General features: G+C 42.2%; 1 protein-coding gene across 3 annotated transcripts in view; it reads right to left on the reverse strand.

Annotated features, from left to right (window-relative positions):
* Positions 1-16,837, reverse strand: part of AMOT (angiomotin) — a 60,662-nt gene that overhangs the window by 4,125 nt on the left and 39,700 nt on the right. For all 3 annotated transcript variants that reach the window (XM_027089473.1, XM_027089471.1, XM_027089472.1), the window contains 3 exons: positions 9,567-9,716; positions 8,693-8,883; positions 1,138-1,260 (listed from right to left, as the gene is read on the reverse strand). In XM_027089473.1, the coding sequence (XP_026945274.1) occupies positions 1,138-1,260; positions 8,693-8,883; positions 9,567-9,716 (464 nt within the window). The remainder of the gene's footprint in view (positions 1-1,137; positions 1,261-8,692; positions 8,884-9,566; positions 9,717-16,837) is intronic.

Raw genomic sequence — 16,837 nt, forward strand, 5'->3', positions numbered from 1 at the left:
TTTTTTTTTTTTTTTTTTTTTTGCGGTACATGGGCCTCTCAGTGTTGTGGTTTCCCCCGTTGCGGAGCACAGGCTCCGGACGCGCAGGCTCAGCGGCCATGGCTCACGGGCCCGGCCGCTGCGCGGCATGTGGGATCTTCCCGGACCGGGGCACAAACCCGCGTCCCCTGCATCGGCAGGCGGACTCTCAACCACTGCGCCACCAGGGAAGCCCCCATTATATTTTTGATTAGGGGGTGGTCTACTTATTTCTGAGTTGTAAGACAAGAGACAGTGTGCAACAATTTTTAATGCACACCCATATGGGCACAGAGAAACATCCAGGAGTTGTCAGTTAAACCTTAGGAAGCCAAAGAAAAGTATCTGTGAAAAGAAGGGCTGTATATGAGAGAGTAAACTGATGTAGTGGGTACCTTAGTGAAGAATCTGAGTCAATGGAAATGATGAGTCAGTCAGTGAGAAGATGAGAACTTCTAAGAATGGGCTACTTCGGCTAATAAGTAAATGATCACGCGCTTGTAAGAGACATCAGATGCCCTATCTCCGAGTTTGAGTGGATGTTCTTTTTTTTTTTTTTTTTTTGTGGTACACAGGCCCCTCACCGCTGTGGCCTCTCCCGTTGCGGAGCACAGGCTCCGGACGCACAGGCTCAGCGGCCATGGCTCACGGGCCCAGCCGCTCCGCGGCATGTGGGATCTTCCCGGACCCGGGGCACGAACCCGTGTCCCCTGCATCGGCAGGCGGACTCCCATCCACTGCGCCACCAGGGAAGCCCTGAGTGGATGTTCTTTTACCGAGCACTCTGCTGTACCACAGAGTTGAGGTGCAATGCTAGAAAGAATACCTCAGAGTGCAAATACCAACAATTCAGTTCTGGCAGAGGGCATATGGAAGCAATTTACCAAGGACAATGGGAAAAGCAGTGTTACTTGGAATTCCAGAGTTAGTGGGAATGATCAAGGTAAAGGTCATTGCATCTCAAATCCTAAATAACAGGCTGGCAGGGGTGCAGGGGTTGGGGGAGGCTGCATTATCAGGTCCCCCTGTTGTGAATGAAGATGCTTGCCCTTCCCTACTGACCTATCTGGTCTCCATATCAACTTCTCAGATCCACCAGAGTCCAGATCAACATTTTACCTGCCCTCCATGTCAAGGCAACGCTTGTTGGCCATCAAGATTTCTTCTTCCTCCTTCTGGATGCGAGCTTCTAGAGCTGTGTCATAGCTGGTGTTAGGAGAGTGGCTGATGACTGTTGTGTCCCTGGGAAGGAAAATGGCAGTGATAATGACGGGAGGGCAACAAAATCTCTGTCCTAAGTCAAAAGCCTTAGGCTGGAAGGCCCTACACTGAAATCAAACTTATTAGGAAAGGTCGGTTTCCGGGTGACTTACTGATAAGAATCTCCAAGATGGGAAGGTTCAGCTTTCAGAGCTAGAAGAGGTTATTGACAGACATAAGTGCAAAAGTCAGTGATGAATTCTATGAGAAGTGCACAGGCTTGCCTTCAGAACTAGAGAGACACCCTCCCAAAACCTCTGGCAGAAAGTCCCTTCAAGTTTGTAGATCATGACCAGGCAATAGGAAGATATTCATATTTCCACTTTATATGATTATTTATATTACATATGAGATATGCCCACTTTATTCTCATGACAGTCATGAAGGGGAAAAGGCTAGACTTTGAAGGAAGTCAGAGAAAGTACCAAAGAGCTATTGCTACATTCAACAGCAGTAACTCCACCTGAGTGTTTGCTAGAAATGAACTCTAGACATGTCAATAGCCAAGTTCAGGTAGGGCATGGGAGCTGAGTGAGAAGCAGGGCCTTTGAGTCCGTGCCCCTTGATTCCTATCTAAGCTATATCTGAAACATTCAAGTGCCAAATCAATGAGTCTCCCCCAACTAAGTGACTAATCTCTTGCCAGAGTCCCAACTGCATGAGGGACCATCATGTTCCATCTGAAAGTGTCTCAGGCCATTAACTCAAGGGGTAATTAATAAGGAGAAGAGTGTGTGTGTGTGTGTGTGTGTGTGTGAGAGAGAGAGAGAGAGAGAGAGAGAGAGAGAGAGAAGAGAAGAGAAGTGAGGAAAGGAGAGGAGAGGAGAGGAGGGGAAAGGATGTAACCCATGGGCAAGGCTGATGTTTAAACAGCACAAGTCAAACACATAATGGGAATCCTATACCCTCCTGATAAGTGACGTCATGCATCTTTCTTTAGTTCATTTAGAACTAGTGGTAGAGTAAAGAGGGAAGGGAAGAAAGAAAACTGGATCGCATTTGAGTAACTTGGAGGGAAAGAAAACGAGTTTAGGAAGAATGTTGATGTAATTATATTGGTCTTAAAGAAAACCAGACTATAGGCTGAGGAAACAATGAACTGGCACTGCTGCATTATACTTCCTCTGAGAATGAGGATCTGTGGGAGAACTCCAGGCATCTCTTCTGCTGGCAGCTGGTTATGTCCTGTTAGCATAGAGATTGTGACCAGTGCAGATGGCTGTGAAGGAGCAGGGAAATGAAGAGGCAGAAAGTTGGTATTAAAGTTGGGGAATTTTGGTGAGCTTCTGCAAAACTACTGTTCCCCAAAATGCTTCACCTTATATGCAAGGTGGAAACAATTCATTTGAATGGTGAAATAACTGGAGAACAAGAAGGGAAAGGACCCCAGTGGCTTTCATCATTTGCTAAATTCAAAATATTTTAGTATCTCGGAATTCTACACTTGCTCTAGTGCAGTTCACTGGCTTGTAGTCCTACTGGGAATGGCCCCTGTGTTCCAAAGTACCCAAGAGGAAGCAGCATTGTGTAGTGTTGAGAGCACAGGCCCTGACTATAGGCCATGCCAGGGTCAAGTTCCACTTTCCCTAGTCCTCTGCCACTAACAAACTCTATGAGCTCAGGAATTGGGTTAACTGCTCTAAGCCTCAGGCTCCTTGTTTGCAAAATTGAGATAATAATTATACTTATATCTCATGGGATTTTGGGAGGGATGAAATGAAAGTGTGCATGTAAAACATGCAGTGCCAGGCACAGTAAAAACACTCAACAAGTTATTATTAAGAGAGAAAAGTGTAGGTAGAAAGAGAATAACATACAAGAGAGTATGAGCTGAATGAATTCCAGCTCTTGGTATGATCCTGGAGGCGATCCCTGCAGTGCAGAGTTCCAATGTGATGGCAGAGGCTTCAGAGGCAGGCCTCTTTTAAAAGTGCACAGTGTCTACGGACACTGGGGACTTGAGCGTACGGTTTGTCCCTGGGGGAGCCACTTTCATTGCATAAAAGACCATTCTGGGGACACAGAGGCCTGCCAGCTAATTGATATGGACACTGTGAACTCCTCAGGAATGGAGCCTGAAAATGTGGGGCACTTAGTGAATTCCTACAGAGCTGCCAGGACGGCCTTCAACATCAATCTTCCTTCTAGAAGACTGGGGCTACTGAGCAATGGCTTAAGCAAAAGCAAGCAGGCACAGCATTTGAGGGAGTAACTTGGCCTGCTAACTTCCAGTACTCTGAGCCTACCCTTAAGCACATCAGTAGAGAGATGCTGGGCTTGAAATGACAACCTACAGACCCCAAACCGCATTATCCCTGAATTACTATCCTGCACCTCAAATTCTTAAGTGAATGGTTTCTGGCAACTATTCCTCCAGTCATCTTCTGTCTCCTTCCTCTGATGAAGTTATCCCCGTCACATTACTTACACTGCTTTCTAGAATGTCACCCATGACCTCCTAATTAAAACATCTAGCGGCCTTTTAAACTTCAAGTCCATCTTTTTCCTATCGGTAGCACCCTTTTGTTTATTTAAAATGGGAACTCAACCATGAGTGGAGCAGTGTGTTTGAAGTTCCTGGGAGGCCGGAGAGTGGATGGACATGGATAAGACTAGTCCCCGACTGTAGGGAACTTGCAAGGGGAGGGGAAAAAAGTAAATAATCAACTATTACAGAAATGAGTTTGGACTTTATTCCAATAGGCAGTGAAGCTTATTAGAGCTTTTCAAAGGGAATGAAATGATCCAAGCTGTGGTTCAGGAAGACAGCATTATCTCTGCTGAAATGTAATGGAGGGATTAGAGGGGCCATAATACTGGAATTGGGCAGACCAGTCAGAAAGGTTATAATCCCAGCAAGAGATATTGAAAACAGGACCCGGCGAAGTGGCAAGGGAAATGGAAACAGGCTACAGGACGCAGAACTGCTAGAACTTGGAGACTATTTAAATGTGGGTGTTAGGGAGAGGGAAGAATGAATGAGGACTTTGTTGTTTCTAATTCAAATGACTAGAAAAGATGGCATACTGCTCGTTTTCTGTGATAGGAAACCAAGGAGAACTTTCTTTCTTTTTGGAAAATGCCTATAATGGTTTTTTTTTTTTTTTTTTTTTTGGGGGAGCGGGGGACCCCACTGTTGTGGCCTCTCCCACTGTGGAGCACAGGCTCCGGACACGCAGGCTCAGCGGCCATGGCTCACGGGCCCAGCCGCTCTACGGCATGTGGGATCTTCCCGGACCGGGGCACGAACCTGTGTCCCCTGCATCGGCAGGCGGACTCTCAACCACTGCGCCACCAGGGAAGCCCTATAATGGGTTTTGATTTTAGTTACAGTGGACTTAAAGTGTCTTATGGATAGCCATATGACAATATCCATCCAACAAGTTGTTGAAAATTCTAACTTTAATCTTAGAGATGTCAGAGTTACTATTTGAAGCTATAGTAGAGAACAAGATAACTAAGACAGAAGGTAGAATGAGAAGAAAGCAGGGGACGGAACCTGAGAAAGGCCTCCACAACGCAAGACTATGTAGACATGCGTCACGTGTGTGACCAGTTTCTACCTTCTGCTTTCCCTTTCTTTACTTCCTTCTTTCCCAGATTTACTTTGTCCCAAATAAAAGTGAAACACTGCACATTCAGAGAAAGGTAACAACCTGATTCAGTAAATGCAAAGAAATAAATTACTGGTTGATTGGGTGTGTTATCTTTTTATCTTTTTGCTGCTATTCGGAAATAAATCACCATTTGTGAGCTGAAACTAAAGATCTGCACTGCCAAATCAGTTCTTCTGAGATGAACTCCTACTTGGTAGTAATTTCCCTCATCTACATTAAGCATCTGGAGAGGAATACTCTAGGAACACAATAATATGAAGTTATAATATAGGCCATGTTTTGTGATTATTTATAATAGTCTAAGAAACTAAATAATAAGCCTCAAATAGTAACTCTTGAACAGGTAATACTCCCTATTTCACCATCTTTGAAATCATCCTATCTGGGAGGCAGCAGAGTATATATAGCACTCAAGGTGTCAAAAATGTAGATTTAAGTCCTGGTTCTTCTGCCTCTTAGTAGCTGTGTGATCTTAGGGGAATTCTTTAATTTGTCTGTGCCTCAGTTTCCTCATCTGTAGAATGGATACCAGTACTTCTCTCAAAGAATTATTGTGAAGATAAGCAATAACTGTAAAGCGCTTAGAAGCGTACTTATATAGTAAACACTACGTGTGATTTCTTGCATTGATAGCTTTCCCTTTGACAAGAGATGCTTCACAGAATCAAAATGCCGGAATGGGTATAAAACAGATAACCCAATATGTCTTCTCACCTGAGAAAAGACAGATGTCTATTCCTATATTAAAAATCTATATTTTATTATTCACAGTGGCCAAACACTGGAAACAATCCGAATATCCATCATCAAGTGAATGCATAAACTGTGGTACATCCATGCTATGGAGCACTACTCAGCCATAAAAAGGAATAAACTATTGATATACGCATTAACTTAGAGCAAGCTCAAAGTAATCATGCTGAGTGAAATAAATCAAACAGAAAAAGTACATATTATATGGCTCTTTTTATAAGACGTTCTAGAAAAGGCAAAATTACAATGACAACAGATGTTGTCTGGGGTCAGGCATGGGAGGAGGGGATCAAGTTAAAGGGGCATAAGGGCACTTTAGAATGTGTCCTCTATCTTGACGGTAGTGGTGGCTACATTATTATATATAATTACCAACATTCACCAAACCAGACACTTAAAATAAGTGGTTTTTAAATATGTGAATAGTACTTCAATTGAAAAATTTCTACAACTACCATTGTATGACCCCAGCAACATTTCCTAATTGCACAACTTATTATTTATGTATGAGCTATTATTTTACAAATATATTAAGTTTGAGATACTTAATATCTCAGAATAATAAGCAGAATACACAGAAACTGAGCAGGCTGGTACAATGTGGCACTAGATTTAAGGATTTAAGTTGTATAGAGTTAGAAAGCATTTCCTTTCTTCTTTTACTTCTTCCTTTTGCCCTCTTTCTTTTTTCTCCTTTTTTTCCTTCCTTCATTACTCAAACATATGTTGAGCACTTTCCATCTGCAGCCAATATCCTAGGCACTTAAAAATTATTTTGGAAGAAAATAGAATATAAAGCCTTTACTACAGAAAGGGGTGAGGAACAGAACCTTGGTCAGTACATTTAGGGTTGGGAGGAGGGAAAGTGAAATCACTGGACAGAAAAGAAATGGCAAGAAGAGATGTTGGAATGGAAGGCAGAAGAGCCCACAGGTTCTGAAACAAAGTTTTCTGAATGTTACTTTCCAAATTTGAAATCTCATAAAGAAAGAAAGAAAGGAGGAGAAGGAAACTAATCTCCGTGGCAGAGCATAAGAAGCAAATCTTTGGAAAAATAGTATAATCTTAGCAATGGAAGGGTCTGGAACAATCACCTAGTCCAATTCTCTCATTTTACAGGAATTCAAATACAATCTCTCAGTCTTTTCTGTGGGTTGTATTAATAGGCATCAAAAGGTACACAGTCCAGATATGGAATGTTTGTCCGGGAAACTATTACAAAGTGTTCCTATTAGGTGGGAACTGACTGCTTTTTACCATATTAAATGATAAGCATTTACTGAAAACAGTGATTGCATGGAAACTTTCTACCTGGTGATTTAAAGGAATTCAATTTAAATTAAATCTATTTTATGGGAGCCAACAGATTCTGGAAAGAAATCCATCTGAAAGGGGATTCTCCCAATATTCAAAACTTTCCAGGGAGGAAGGAAAGGGGTAGTTTCTTTATACAAGGCCCCCAAATGACAACCTCCTAGCTTTCCTGCATTTTGACTTGGAGTCTATTCTGAAGTCAGTTTCAACAGTGAACTTCCCAGCACCAAGAACCCTGGCTTTCCAACATTTTCTTACACCGCACACTTTCATGAGCTGTATCTTTCTAAGTTTCTGCTCAAAGATGACCAAAATGCCCTGCACCTCTTTGTCAGTGTTAGGGTTTCCTGAATAACCTCTGAACAAGCACTGGGCACAGGTGTTTTCTTGGGAACCAACAGCTAACATTACACTTCGTTCTGCTTCTAAGCTGCCTACAAACTTATCAACCATCTTCCAGCCCAGCTGGGGCTTCTCTGCACTCTATTACTACACTGGCATGGACTGAGCACACCGTTCTCAGAAAAAAAAAAAAAAGACAGGTAAGCTTAAGCCCACGAGGACCTCAAAATCAAGGCACAGGCAATTTCAATCTGTTTAAGGTTTATAGGGGGTATCTGGAGACAGACAGAGCATGTTAGAGAAACGTAAGATGTCTTCCTGAAGAATTGGGAATACGTTTACAAACCACCAGTCCAGCTTTTAAGCATTGACCTTCCTCTGATTTGGGATGAGAAGGACTCGAAAATAAATGTATCCACTGCCTCCTCCACACACATATTCCAACCCAAAGTCTGGCAAGTGCTGCCAGGCTCTGCCGGCTCACCGCATTTAGGAGAATGCTAAAAACAACGCCATGGTTTTTAATAACTTTCTGGATAGAGACCTATCTGGGTGCAATATGCTATAGCCTGCTTTCGAGACCCAACTCCAGACCATGGCCCTGTCTGTATCTCCAACAATCCACATCATCTCCTGATTTGAATTTAGCTTTTGTTTCTTTCCCAACTGATGATTACAAACAGCAGCGAGACAAACTGGATAAGAGCACTGTGTCCTCCAAAGAGCAATAATAAATGTTTATAATGAGAAAAGGGGAACACATAAAGGGCAAAAAATGAAAACGCCTCCTGCCACTTTCTCTCCCTTACCAAATGGAATGTGACTGCTTACATGTGATGAACTTGGAGGCACAGAGAATGTGGGCTTCAAATATAGACCTTCTCAAAGGGCAGGGATGGATTCATGTTCAGCACAGTCTTTGGCATACCTTGGACAAGCCAGAGCTATCAAATGGCAGTAGCCACTCCTGAGTGACATTTAGTTTCTGAGTGGCATTTCTCTGGAGAAACTTCCATTCCAGTCCTGGGGCTAAGCAAAGAAACCTACACATGTGGCTGAAAGAACCTGAGGCTTTGGGGAAGGAGGTGTGCGGACGTTCAGTTGATCCCATCTGCAAGTGTTCTGGCTCCTGAAGAAAGCTGAACTATGATTCCAGTAAGTTCGTCAGTAACTTTAATTTACAAATCCTGGACCCTCTGCCCCACAGTTGTTCAGTCTCTGCATAACCAGATTAAAAAAAACAAAAACCACACACTTAAGCAGAAACTGAGAAAAAAGAAACAACATTATGGGCAAAAAAACACTGGAAAGTCTATTCATCAGTCACTTTTCTGTTCTCCACACCACCCCTGCCCTTCATTCAGGGGCTCTACCAGCCAGCTACTTACCTCTGAGCAGCTACGGTGGCCGCAGCGTCCAGAGCAAAATGTCTCATCACATTCTCCTCTAAATACTTCTGCTCCCACTTAGTCATGTCAGCTTCCAGGGCCAGGATCCTCTCCTCCTTCTCACGAAGGAGCTCCATCAGTGCAGCGGCATTGTATTCTGAAACATTGGTGGGCTGAGAGTTGCCCTGGCGCTGTTGGAGGAGATGCCGAGACCCCAGATGTTAATGAGTTAGGACCACAGTGGCTGAGTCCCATTTGAAGAGCCCTCATTTTTGGAAAGGATTACTGCCCAAGCCACTTCAGTTTGGATTCCGATTCAGAAGCAAGGGGAATTCATAGGACTTTCTACCTCGGGCTTGAGTACGAGACTCTCGATCACGAAAGGAGCCTGCCGTGTCAAATGGTCGTGCTGCTCAGAAAGTGGATCAATGGTTTAAAAATCACTAGCCCTGCCGGCCAGCATGGTTCTCCATAGAAACGGAAATTAAAAATCTAGGATTTGGTCTCTGCCTTGCCCCTAAACTTGTTGTATGACCTTAAGGGAGTCATGCCACCTTTCCTGGGTCTTGATTTTCTCTCATCTAAAAATGAGGAGATATATGGCCAAATGATTCTAAAGACCATTTCCAATCCTAAAATGTCCAGGAGTCTATCTGTATAGTATCTTCACTTCTTATAGGCATTAAGGATTTTGCTGCGATAGGAAGCTAAGGAAGCCAACTTCATCTTTACAATTGGGAGGCGCCCTGGAGTAAGATCAGTTGGGGCAAAAAACCTGAAGATGAGTAAGAGTGTGTTTTTGGATTCTCATGTCAGACACTATCTGACAAATAAGCAATCAGGAGCAATCTCATTTTCTTGACGTTCTCTATACCTGCTGGATTCGGAGGGATTCCAGTTCTCTCTCCAGTCGTGTCCGGAGACGGTGCTCCAGCTGCTCTCGTTTTTCACACGCTGCCTGGAGCTGTACGAGAGCTTGCTGCATCTTTTCCACCTTATCTACGTACACTTGCTTCTTTTTCAGCTGAAAATCCAGGTTGGGAGAATTACAAGATAGAAGGAAAGAGAACAACAGGGTCAGTTATACAGCCCCCAAATCCAGCCTTGTGTTTAGATCTCTTCCTGTCCAGCTCCAGAAAAGCATGAATGGCAAGAAGGTCCTTCATGAGTATCGGGCTGCCTTGTATTTACCATACAGATAATGTCTCAAGGGATAGGAATTACGAGCTCCTTTTTCATCTCTCCCTCCTTCCCCATCTCTATGTTTTCCCCAAGTCTATTTCTATCAGTAGAGTCTGTCTTAGATGGCAAGCTCTTAAGATTCCCATTTATGGATGTCCTCACCTCTGCTCTTCTTCACTCTATAAATTGTAATATTCTGGGAGAGGGTATATCTTACTTTGGTCATTATAGTAGGGGAATGCTAAAAAAATAAAAGGGGGGCTCTCCAGGGAGAAGAGTTTAATTCGGAATGGAAAGGAAGCCTACCCACTTTATATAGCTGTCTCCTCTCCAAGTGAGAGAAAAAGGGTGGTCAACTGCTGCACGTAGAGGGAGGCCAGAATTGTCTTTCTGAACTCTACAGTCCTGGTAATTACTCGATGTAATCATCACTGCTCTCCTGGAATGTTTCTGCTCCTCAAAAGTGAAGCTGCTGGGACTTCCCTGGTTGTCCAGTGGTTAAGACTCTGCGCTCCCAATGCAGGGGGCACGGGTTCGATACCCGGTCAGGGAACTAGATCCCTCACGCCGCAACTAATGATCCCGCGTGCCGCAATGAAGATCCCGCATGCTGCAACTAAGACGCGGTGTAGCCAAAAAAAAAAAAAAAAAAAGTGAAGCTGCCATGCAATGGTTCATCTTTAGTCTCCTTATTGACCAGCACTGCCCCCTCCCCCAGTTCTTATTAAAAGAACACAGGTCACTTGCGATTTCTGCCTCACTCATGAGCCTGAGTTGATAACATTGGACCGTAATCTCTCAACTATCACTCTGGGACCTTTAAAGATATCTAAAGATGCAAAGTAATGAATCAAATCTAAGACTAAATGAGATCAAATATGATTCTGCCTCTTTGCAAGCTTATGAACCATAACCAAAAACAAAGGTAGAAGCAGGTTGGGACTAAGAGTTTGAGTTCTTTGTACCCTTGTAACTTCCAAGGCAAATCCCATCATGGTAAATCCCCGACTCCGTTGAAATGAAGGAATGAAGAGAATTTCAGAGCTTTTTAAAGAAGGCATACATACCCTCAACACCTAAGAAGATAGGGGAAAGTGCAGCCTTCCCAAATTGTTAGGAATGAGCAGATGGTGCTTCTTCATACCTATAATACTTGTGCGGGTGCCTCTCTTGCTAATAAAATCAACGCATGGACTCTTTCTAAAGTAGAAATTCTTCCAAGCTGGTCACATCTGTTATTATTATTTTCGTGAAACCTGCGGTTAGGGATACTCTCATTATTAAGATTTAAATGTGAAAATATTATTGATAACATGGTCCAAAGGAAATTCAAGAATTCAGCTCAACTCTAACTTTCCAACAAATTCTCAAGCCCTTGAGATACCTAGATAGACAGTTGCAATGTAAGAGGTTACCCACTTTACCAGCACTGCCCACATCCATTTAGCTGGGGCCAGACCAGCAGAACCAACCTGACACCCTCATTGCAGAAACCAGGTAAGACCTTCGTGGTAATGTGTCCAAATCACTGCTCTCTAGAATGTCCACTCAGACAGCAATGGCATGTGCTAATGCGGAAACTCTCCTTGTCTTATAACTGCTCTCTCTCCAAATTAGAATTGCTGAACTTTCTCTAGGTGGAAGAAAACTTATATTTTCCTACCAGACTTGCATTATGCCTTGCCTAGGTGACTGGGAAAACTTTAAAAATTCGCGCTACACTTCTTGACATTTCCTTTCATTCCAAGGCCTAGTTCAATCTAGCCTTGTAAACCAGTTGAGGTGAGTTATAAGTCTAAATGTTTTTATCCATTAGACCTTTCCCTAGTTAATAAAAGAAACAAAAATTGCCATTCTCATCCTCTCAATAAGCTTAAACCTTTCTTTCCTGGGATATGCGACTATTTGTAATAACACTGACTAGGGCAATCAAGACCTTTAGGCCATGGATGCCTCTGCCTTCCTATTTGCTAAGCTTTGAATAATTGGAGAGCAGGAAATATCCTCCATCCTTTGCCTTTTGGGTTCTATAATCCTGATGAGCTATTTAAAGTTGAATGCACTTATTTGTGAATCGCTCTGAAAACCCTAGGGGAGCAGTGCAATGTTAATGCAGACAGTGTTAACTATAATTACTGAGGCTTACGGGAGTTATAGTTAAAGGCAATTAAAGTTAGATAGTATGCAGTTCTTGCCTTGATGGTAAAGTACTGCAACGTAAGCTCAGAGAACTGAAAAATAAGCATTCAGGACTAGGTGTATTTCTCTATGCCCTGCCTTTCTTGAGAAAGGAATCCTCAATGTCTTAGCTAAGGAATCCCCAGCAGTGGAAGTCACTGAGCCAACTGTCTGGAAGGGAAAAGCAGTAAAGGCCCAGAGAGTTTTCTGAGTTGGCTGAAGATAGTCACACAAGTCAGACAACTTCCACAAACCAGGCCAAGGAAAATCCCATCGTGCTTTGCCACTGGGATGATTTTCCACAAGGTACCAGGACCTCTATTGTTGGCATAATTCTTCTACTTCCTTTTTTTTTGCATATCTTTTTTTTTTTATTGTGCAAAGTGCCAATCTATTATGTCAGCAGATCCAAATAACCATCTAGTAGTATGGAAAATCAAGGACATTTGCAGATATTAAAACCAAGAGTCATGGAAATTAAGGTCCCCAAAATAACTTTTAATAAAAGAGAAGATTTTACAACATAATATCCAAATCCCCAGGAATTTTTCCAGATAATTTAAAAATTCATCAAACGCTTTGCCTATCATAGTTTTCTCTGAGGGAAACTTTTACATCTTCCCTAACGAATCTCTTAACTTTATGTCCAATTATGAATCACAATACCCATATACAGGACGAAGAAAAAGTGCAGCTCAGCCATAAACACCAAGATCACCTAGTAAATGCTTGATACCTAGGTAATTTAGGGTACAAAAGGACAACTGTTGGAAGCTACCAGTGCAAGACCCTATAAAGATGCAATCCACAAAGCAGGCTATCTTCTAAGTTACATATTCTATGTTTTCTAGATCTCATCTATACATACAAAGGAACAAAGGTCTATGCGGCTTATTAACACCTGTACTATCCTGAACTTTATATGCTTCACTTTTTCCTTCATTATGGTAAATCCCCTTTTCTGCCTCTCTTTTATAAACTTATCTCCTGTGCTAAGTTCCTCAAATGTTAGCTCAGTAATTAAGACATCCTAGATCCCCAACTTCACCTTTCAATGCCATCAGAAATGTCAATGGTTCCTTCTAGGTAAAGAGAGAGGCCATACAGTAAAATCGTTAAGGTCATGAGCTCTGGCCTCAGGCTACCCCAGTCCAAATGTTGGCTCCCCACTTACTAGGTATGCAACCTGAGGAAAGCTACTTTATCTCCCTGAACTTCCCTTTACTCATTCATACATAACATAGAGATGATGATAATTTGATATACCTCTAAAAGGAGCAAATGAGATAACAAATGAAGTGCTTAGTAGAGTGTCCGGCACAAAACGTGCACAGAGTTTTCTTTTTTAAAGAAAAAGTTAATCCCAAGTCACACATACTCTAGTCCTCTCAACATTGAACATTCATTCCAGATAGCCTTGACATGGTTCTCATTATCTCAATAACTCTAATTAACACATCAATTAAGACATTAAAAACACAGCTATTTTTCCCCAGGAAGACATATAACACTAGGCCTCAAACCCTTCAAGCAACAGAGCTTCAGATATCTTTATAGGGCAAGGCCTTTCACTGGAGATACAATTAGAAGAGAGTACTGAGTAGCTGCAAGGACACCATATTCTCTCAAAATGACACGATTTAGAGAGCACCTCCACTTTGTGAGAGATACTTTACCTATAGTCAAAGGTACTGTTTAACTAAAGACACTTAGGCAGAGCTCATTCCCTGCCACACACGCATGCGCGCGCGCGCACACACACACACACACACACACACACACACGCCCACCCCAGGGATTTCTATTTGACAGCAAATTGAAAGGTAAAGGAACAAGGTGGCAATCAGGAGACTTGGGTTCTTGTCTTAGCTCTGTTTTTAATAGCAATTTGCTTCCCTGTTCTCAGCCTCAGAGTCCCCATTTGTTAAAAAAAAATGACGGGGGTTTTGGGGGGTCAGCAAACCAAAATGGTCAGCAGTGGGCCAAATCCAGCCATGCCCATTCATTTACCTATTGGTTAGGGCTGCCTCCCTGCCATAATGGCAGAGTTGAGCAGTTGCAGTTGCAAAAGAAACTCTACGGTCCACAAAACTGAAAATATGTACTATCTGCTCCTTTATAGATAAGGTGCCAGCCCTTGGAGTGATTTTCAAACTGTGTTCCACAGTCCTACTGTTCTAAGGAGTGCTTCAGAAGCCACTACAATGGGTGAGTTGTAGCAAGTGGCTCCACTTTTATGTGTTTTACAATGAGGGTTCTACATAAAAATTTCAAGAAAAAGACTGTTACATCTTTGAAGATACATATGAATATCCAGTTGACCCTTGAACAGCATGGGGGTTAGGGGTGCTGACCCTCCCTGCAGTCGAAAATCCATGTATAACTTTATAGTCAGCCCTCCATATATGTGGTTCCTCCATATCCACAGTTCCATATCCAGGGATTCAACCAGTGGCAGATCGTGTAGTACCATAGTATTTACTACTGAAAATGTCTGCATATAAGTGGATTCACACAGTTCAAACCAGTGTTGTTCAAGGGTCTACTGTATATATGTTCTTGTGCTTTGTCTTTTTGCCCTAAAGAATGGGCTTCCCATCTTACCTCACTCCATCATCTTTTCACACTTGACACTTCAGCATGGTTAAATAACTTTAGGTTCCCGAGGACCCCCTCGTATTTTAGCCCTCATTGCCTTTGGATATGGCATTCTCTCTCTTAGGAACGCCTTGCCCACTAGGTTTTAAGAAGTTTAAAAAAAGCAACAAAAAACCAGCAACAGTAGGATAGACAGATGTCTATCTAATAGTCTTTCAATTCACAAATATTTTATGAATCTAAGCTTCCCCTTTTCATCTTCAACACTGACCAGTAACTAAGGGGACTGGACAAAATGGGATCCTAGAAATCTATATAGGTATATTCTTGGAGGTAAAAAAAAACCCATAAAAGTCCTGCCTTCGTTTGTGTGTATGTACATGTAAGAGACAGATCACATAAGGTGTGTACTCTCCATGGGCTCTAGATGATTTGTTTTTCTATGCCTTTAGTGTTCAAGGAAGTGAAAGTTCACTTGAAAAGTTTCTAAAGCCAAGGTAGTGGTTCTGGTGTAGAGACAAGTATCCACAGATCTCTAGAAGAAGCCAGAACCGAGTTCCCTCTAGATACTCAGTGAATGGGGGAACTCATTCCATCCATTTAAATTTTCTTACCAAATGCCAATTTTCAAAAACCTGTCAAAACCCCCCTTCCCTAGCTTCCCTAAACCTGTGTTCTCCTAACATGGTTCCTTAAATCATTCTTACTTTCTGTCTTGATCTTTTAGACCCACCTTCCCTTCCAATTTCATCCCCATCTCCTGCTATACCCCAAAGGTCCAATCTATGGTAGTTTACTCTTTTACCTCTATACTGATGGTTCTTAACTGGGGGTGATTTTATCCCCAGGGAACATTTAGCAATGTGTGGAGACATTTTTGGTTGTTACATCTGGGGGTAGGTTGCTATTGGTATCTTGTGACTGGAAGCCAAGGATACTGCTCAACACCCCACCATGCACAGGACAGCCTCCTCCATCACTATCACCAAAGAATTATCTGGCCCCAAATGTCAATAATGCTGAGGTTGAGAAACCCTGCTCTCCACTTCAGCACTACTGGAGATTTCCTTCATGCCACAATTCTCACAACTGCTTATATTCATATTTTAATGTTATTATTACTCTCTTTAGTCCCAGACCCCTAGCTGAGGGCAAGATTTCTCACTCTGAAACAATGTGCCCCAATGTGCTTTCATCTTTATCCAAACTGCTATCCCTTCAATAGTTCAGCCATTATAATCATTTATCCTGTTTTTTCAGTCTCCAAATCTTGGAATTATTGTCCTTTCTTCCCTCTTTCCTTTGACCACCATATCCAATCCAGTCACTATATCTTAATTTTAAATAACATCTCTCATATTCTTTCATTTCCTTACATTTTCATAGCCTACATAGTTTAAGTCCTTATTTCACAACTAAATGATTAGAATAATAACCTAATAGATCTTCTTACTTTGTTGCCCTCTCCCATCTACACACAAGCACCTATGCACAGATGAATACACACACATACACACACGCACAATCAGTCCATCTGACATACAATTGCTATAACAGACTTGCTCGAGTAGAACATTATGGCACTGCCTTATTTAAGAACAAAAGCAATCTACTGCTAGCACATCCACTGAACTACTATTGATTAGGTACCTACTACATATCGAAGGCAACTTTACACCTCCTCTCTCACTTCTTTAGACCACAGCTATTCTTTCTCATCCATATTTTAAACCACTTGGTATTTTTCAATTCACCCCCTGATCTACTGTCTCATTGTCCCCTGTCCATCCTAGATATGCCTCTTAGAAATGCGTTTGTCAATGTTCTAGGCTCCTACTGCCTTACAATTCTACCAGGCCTACTATGCAAATGATCAACCTTTGTATTAGTCTGATCATTTCTTCATCCTTCCTCACCATATCAGTAAACTCTCAAGGAGTTCTTCCTGAATAATCTTACCTGACCCTGATTGCTGCTTTTCCCTAGAGCCTCTTATAACGTGCACTCTATTAGCAGTCATTTTATAAGATTTTGTTCAAGTGTGGATTCATTCATTCAACAGATATTTACTAAATGTTTATCACACATCAGGCCCTATTCTACATCTGAGAGCAGTAGTGATGCAATGGGAGGCAAGACAAAGTCTGTGCCCCATTGAAGGGCAGTATCCCATAAGCCACTTAAGGA

The sequence above is a fragment of the Aethalodelphis obliquidens genome, unplaced genomic scaffold, assembly GCF_003676395.1.
Source record: "Aethalodelphis obliquidens isolate GAN/ISIS:26980383/991018 unplaced genomic scaffold, ASM367639v1 scaffold66, whole genome shotgun sequence".
NCBI classification, from domain to species: domain Eukaryota; kingdom Metazoa; phylum Chordata; class Mammalia; order Artiodactyla; family Delphinidae; genus Aethalodelphis; species Aethalodelphis obliquidens.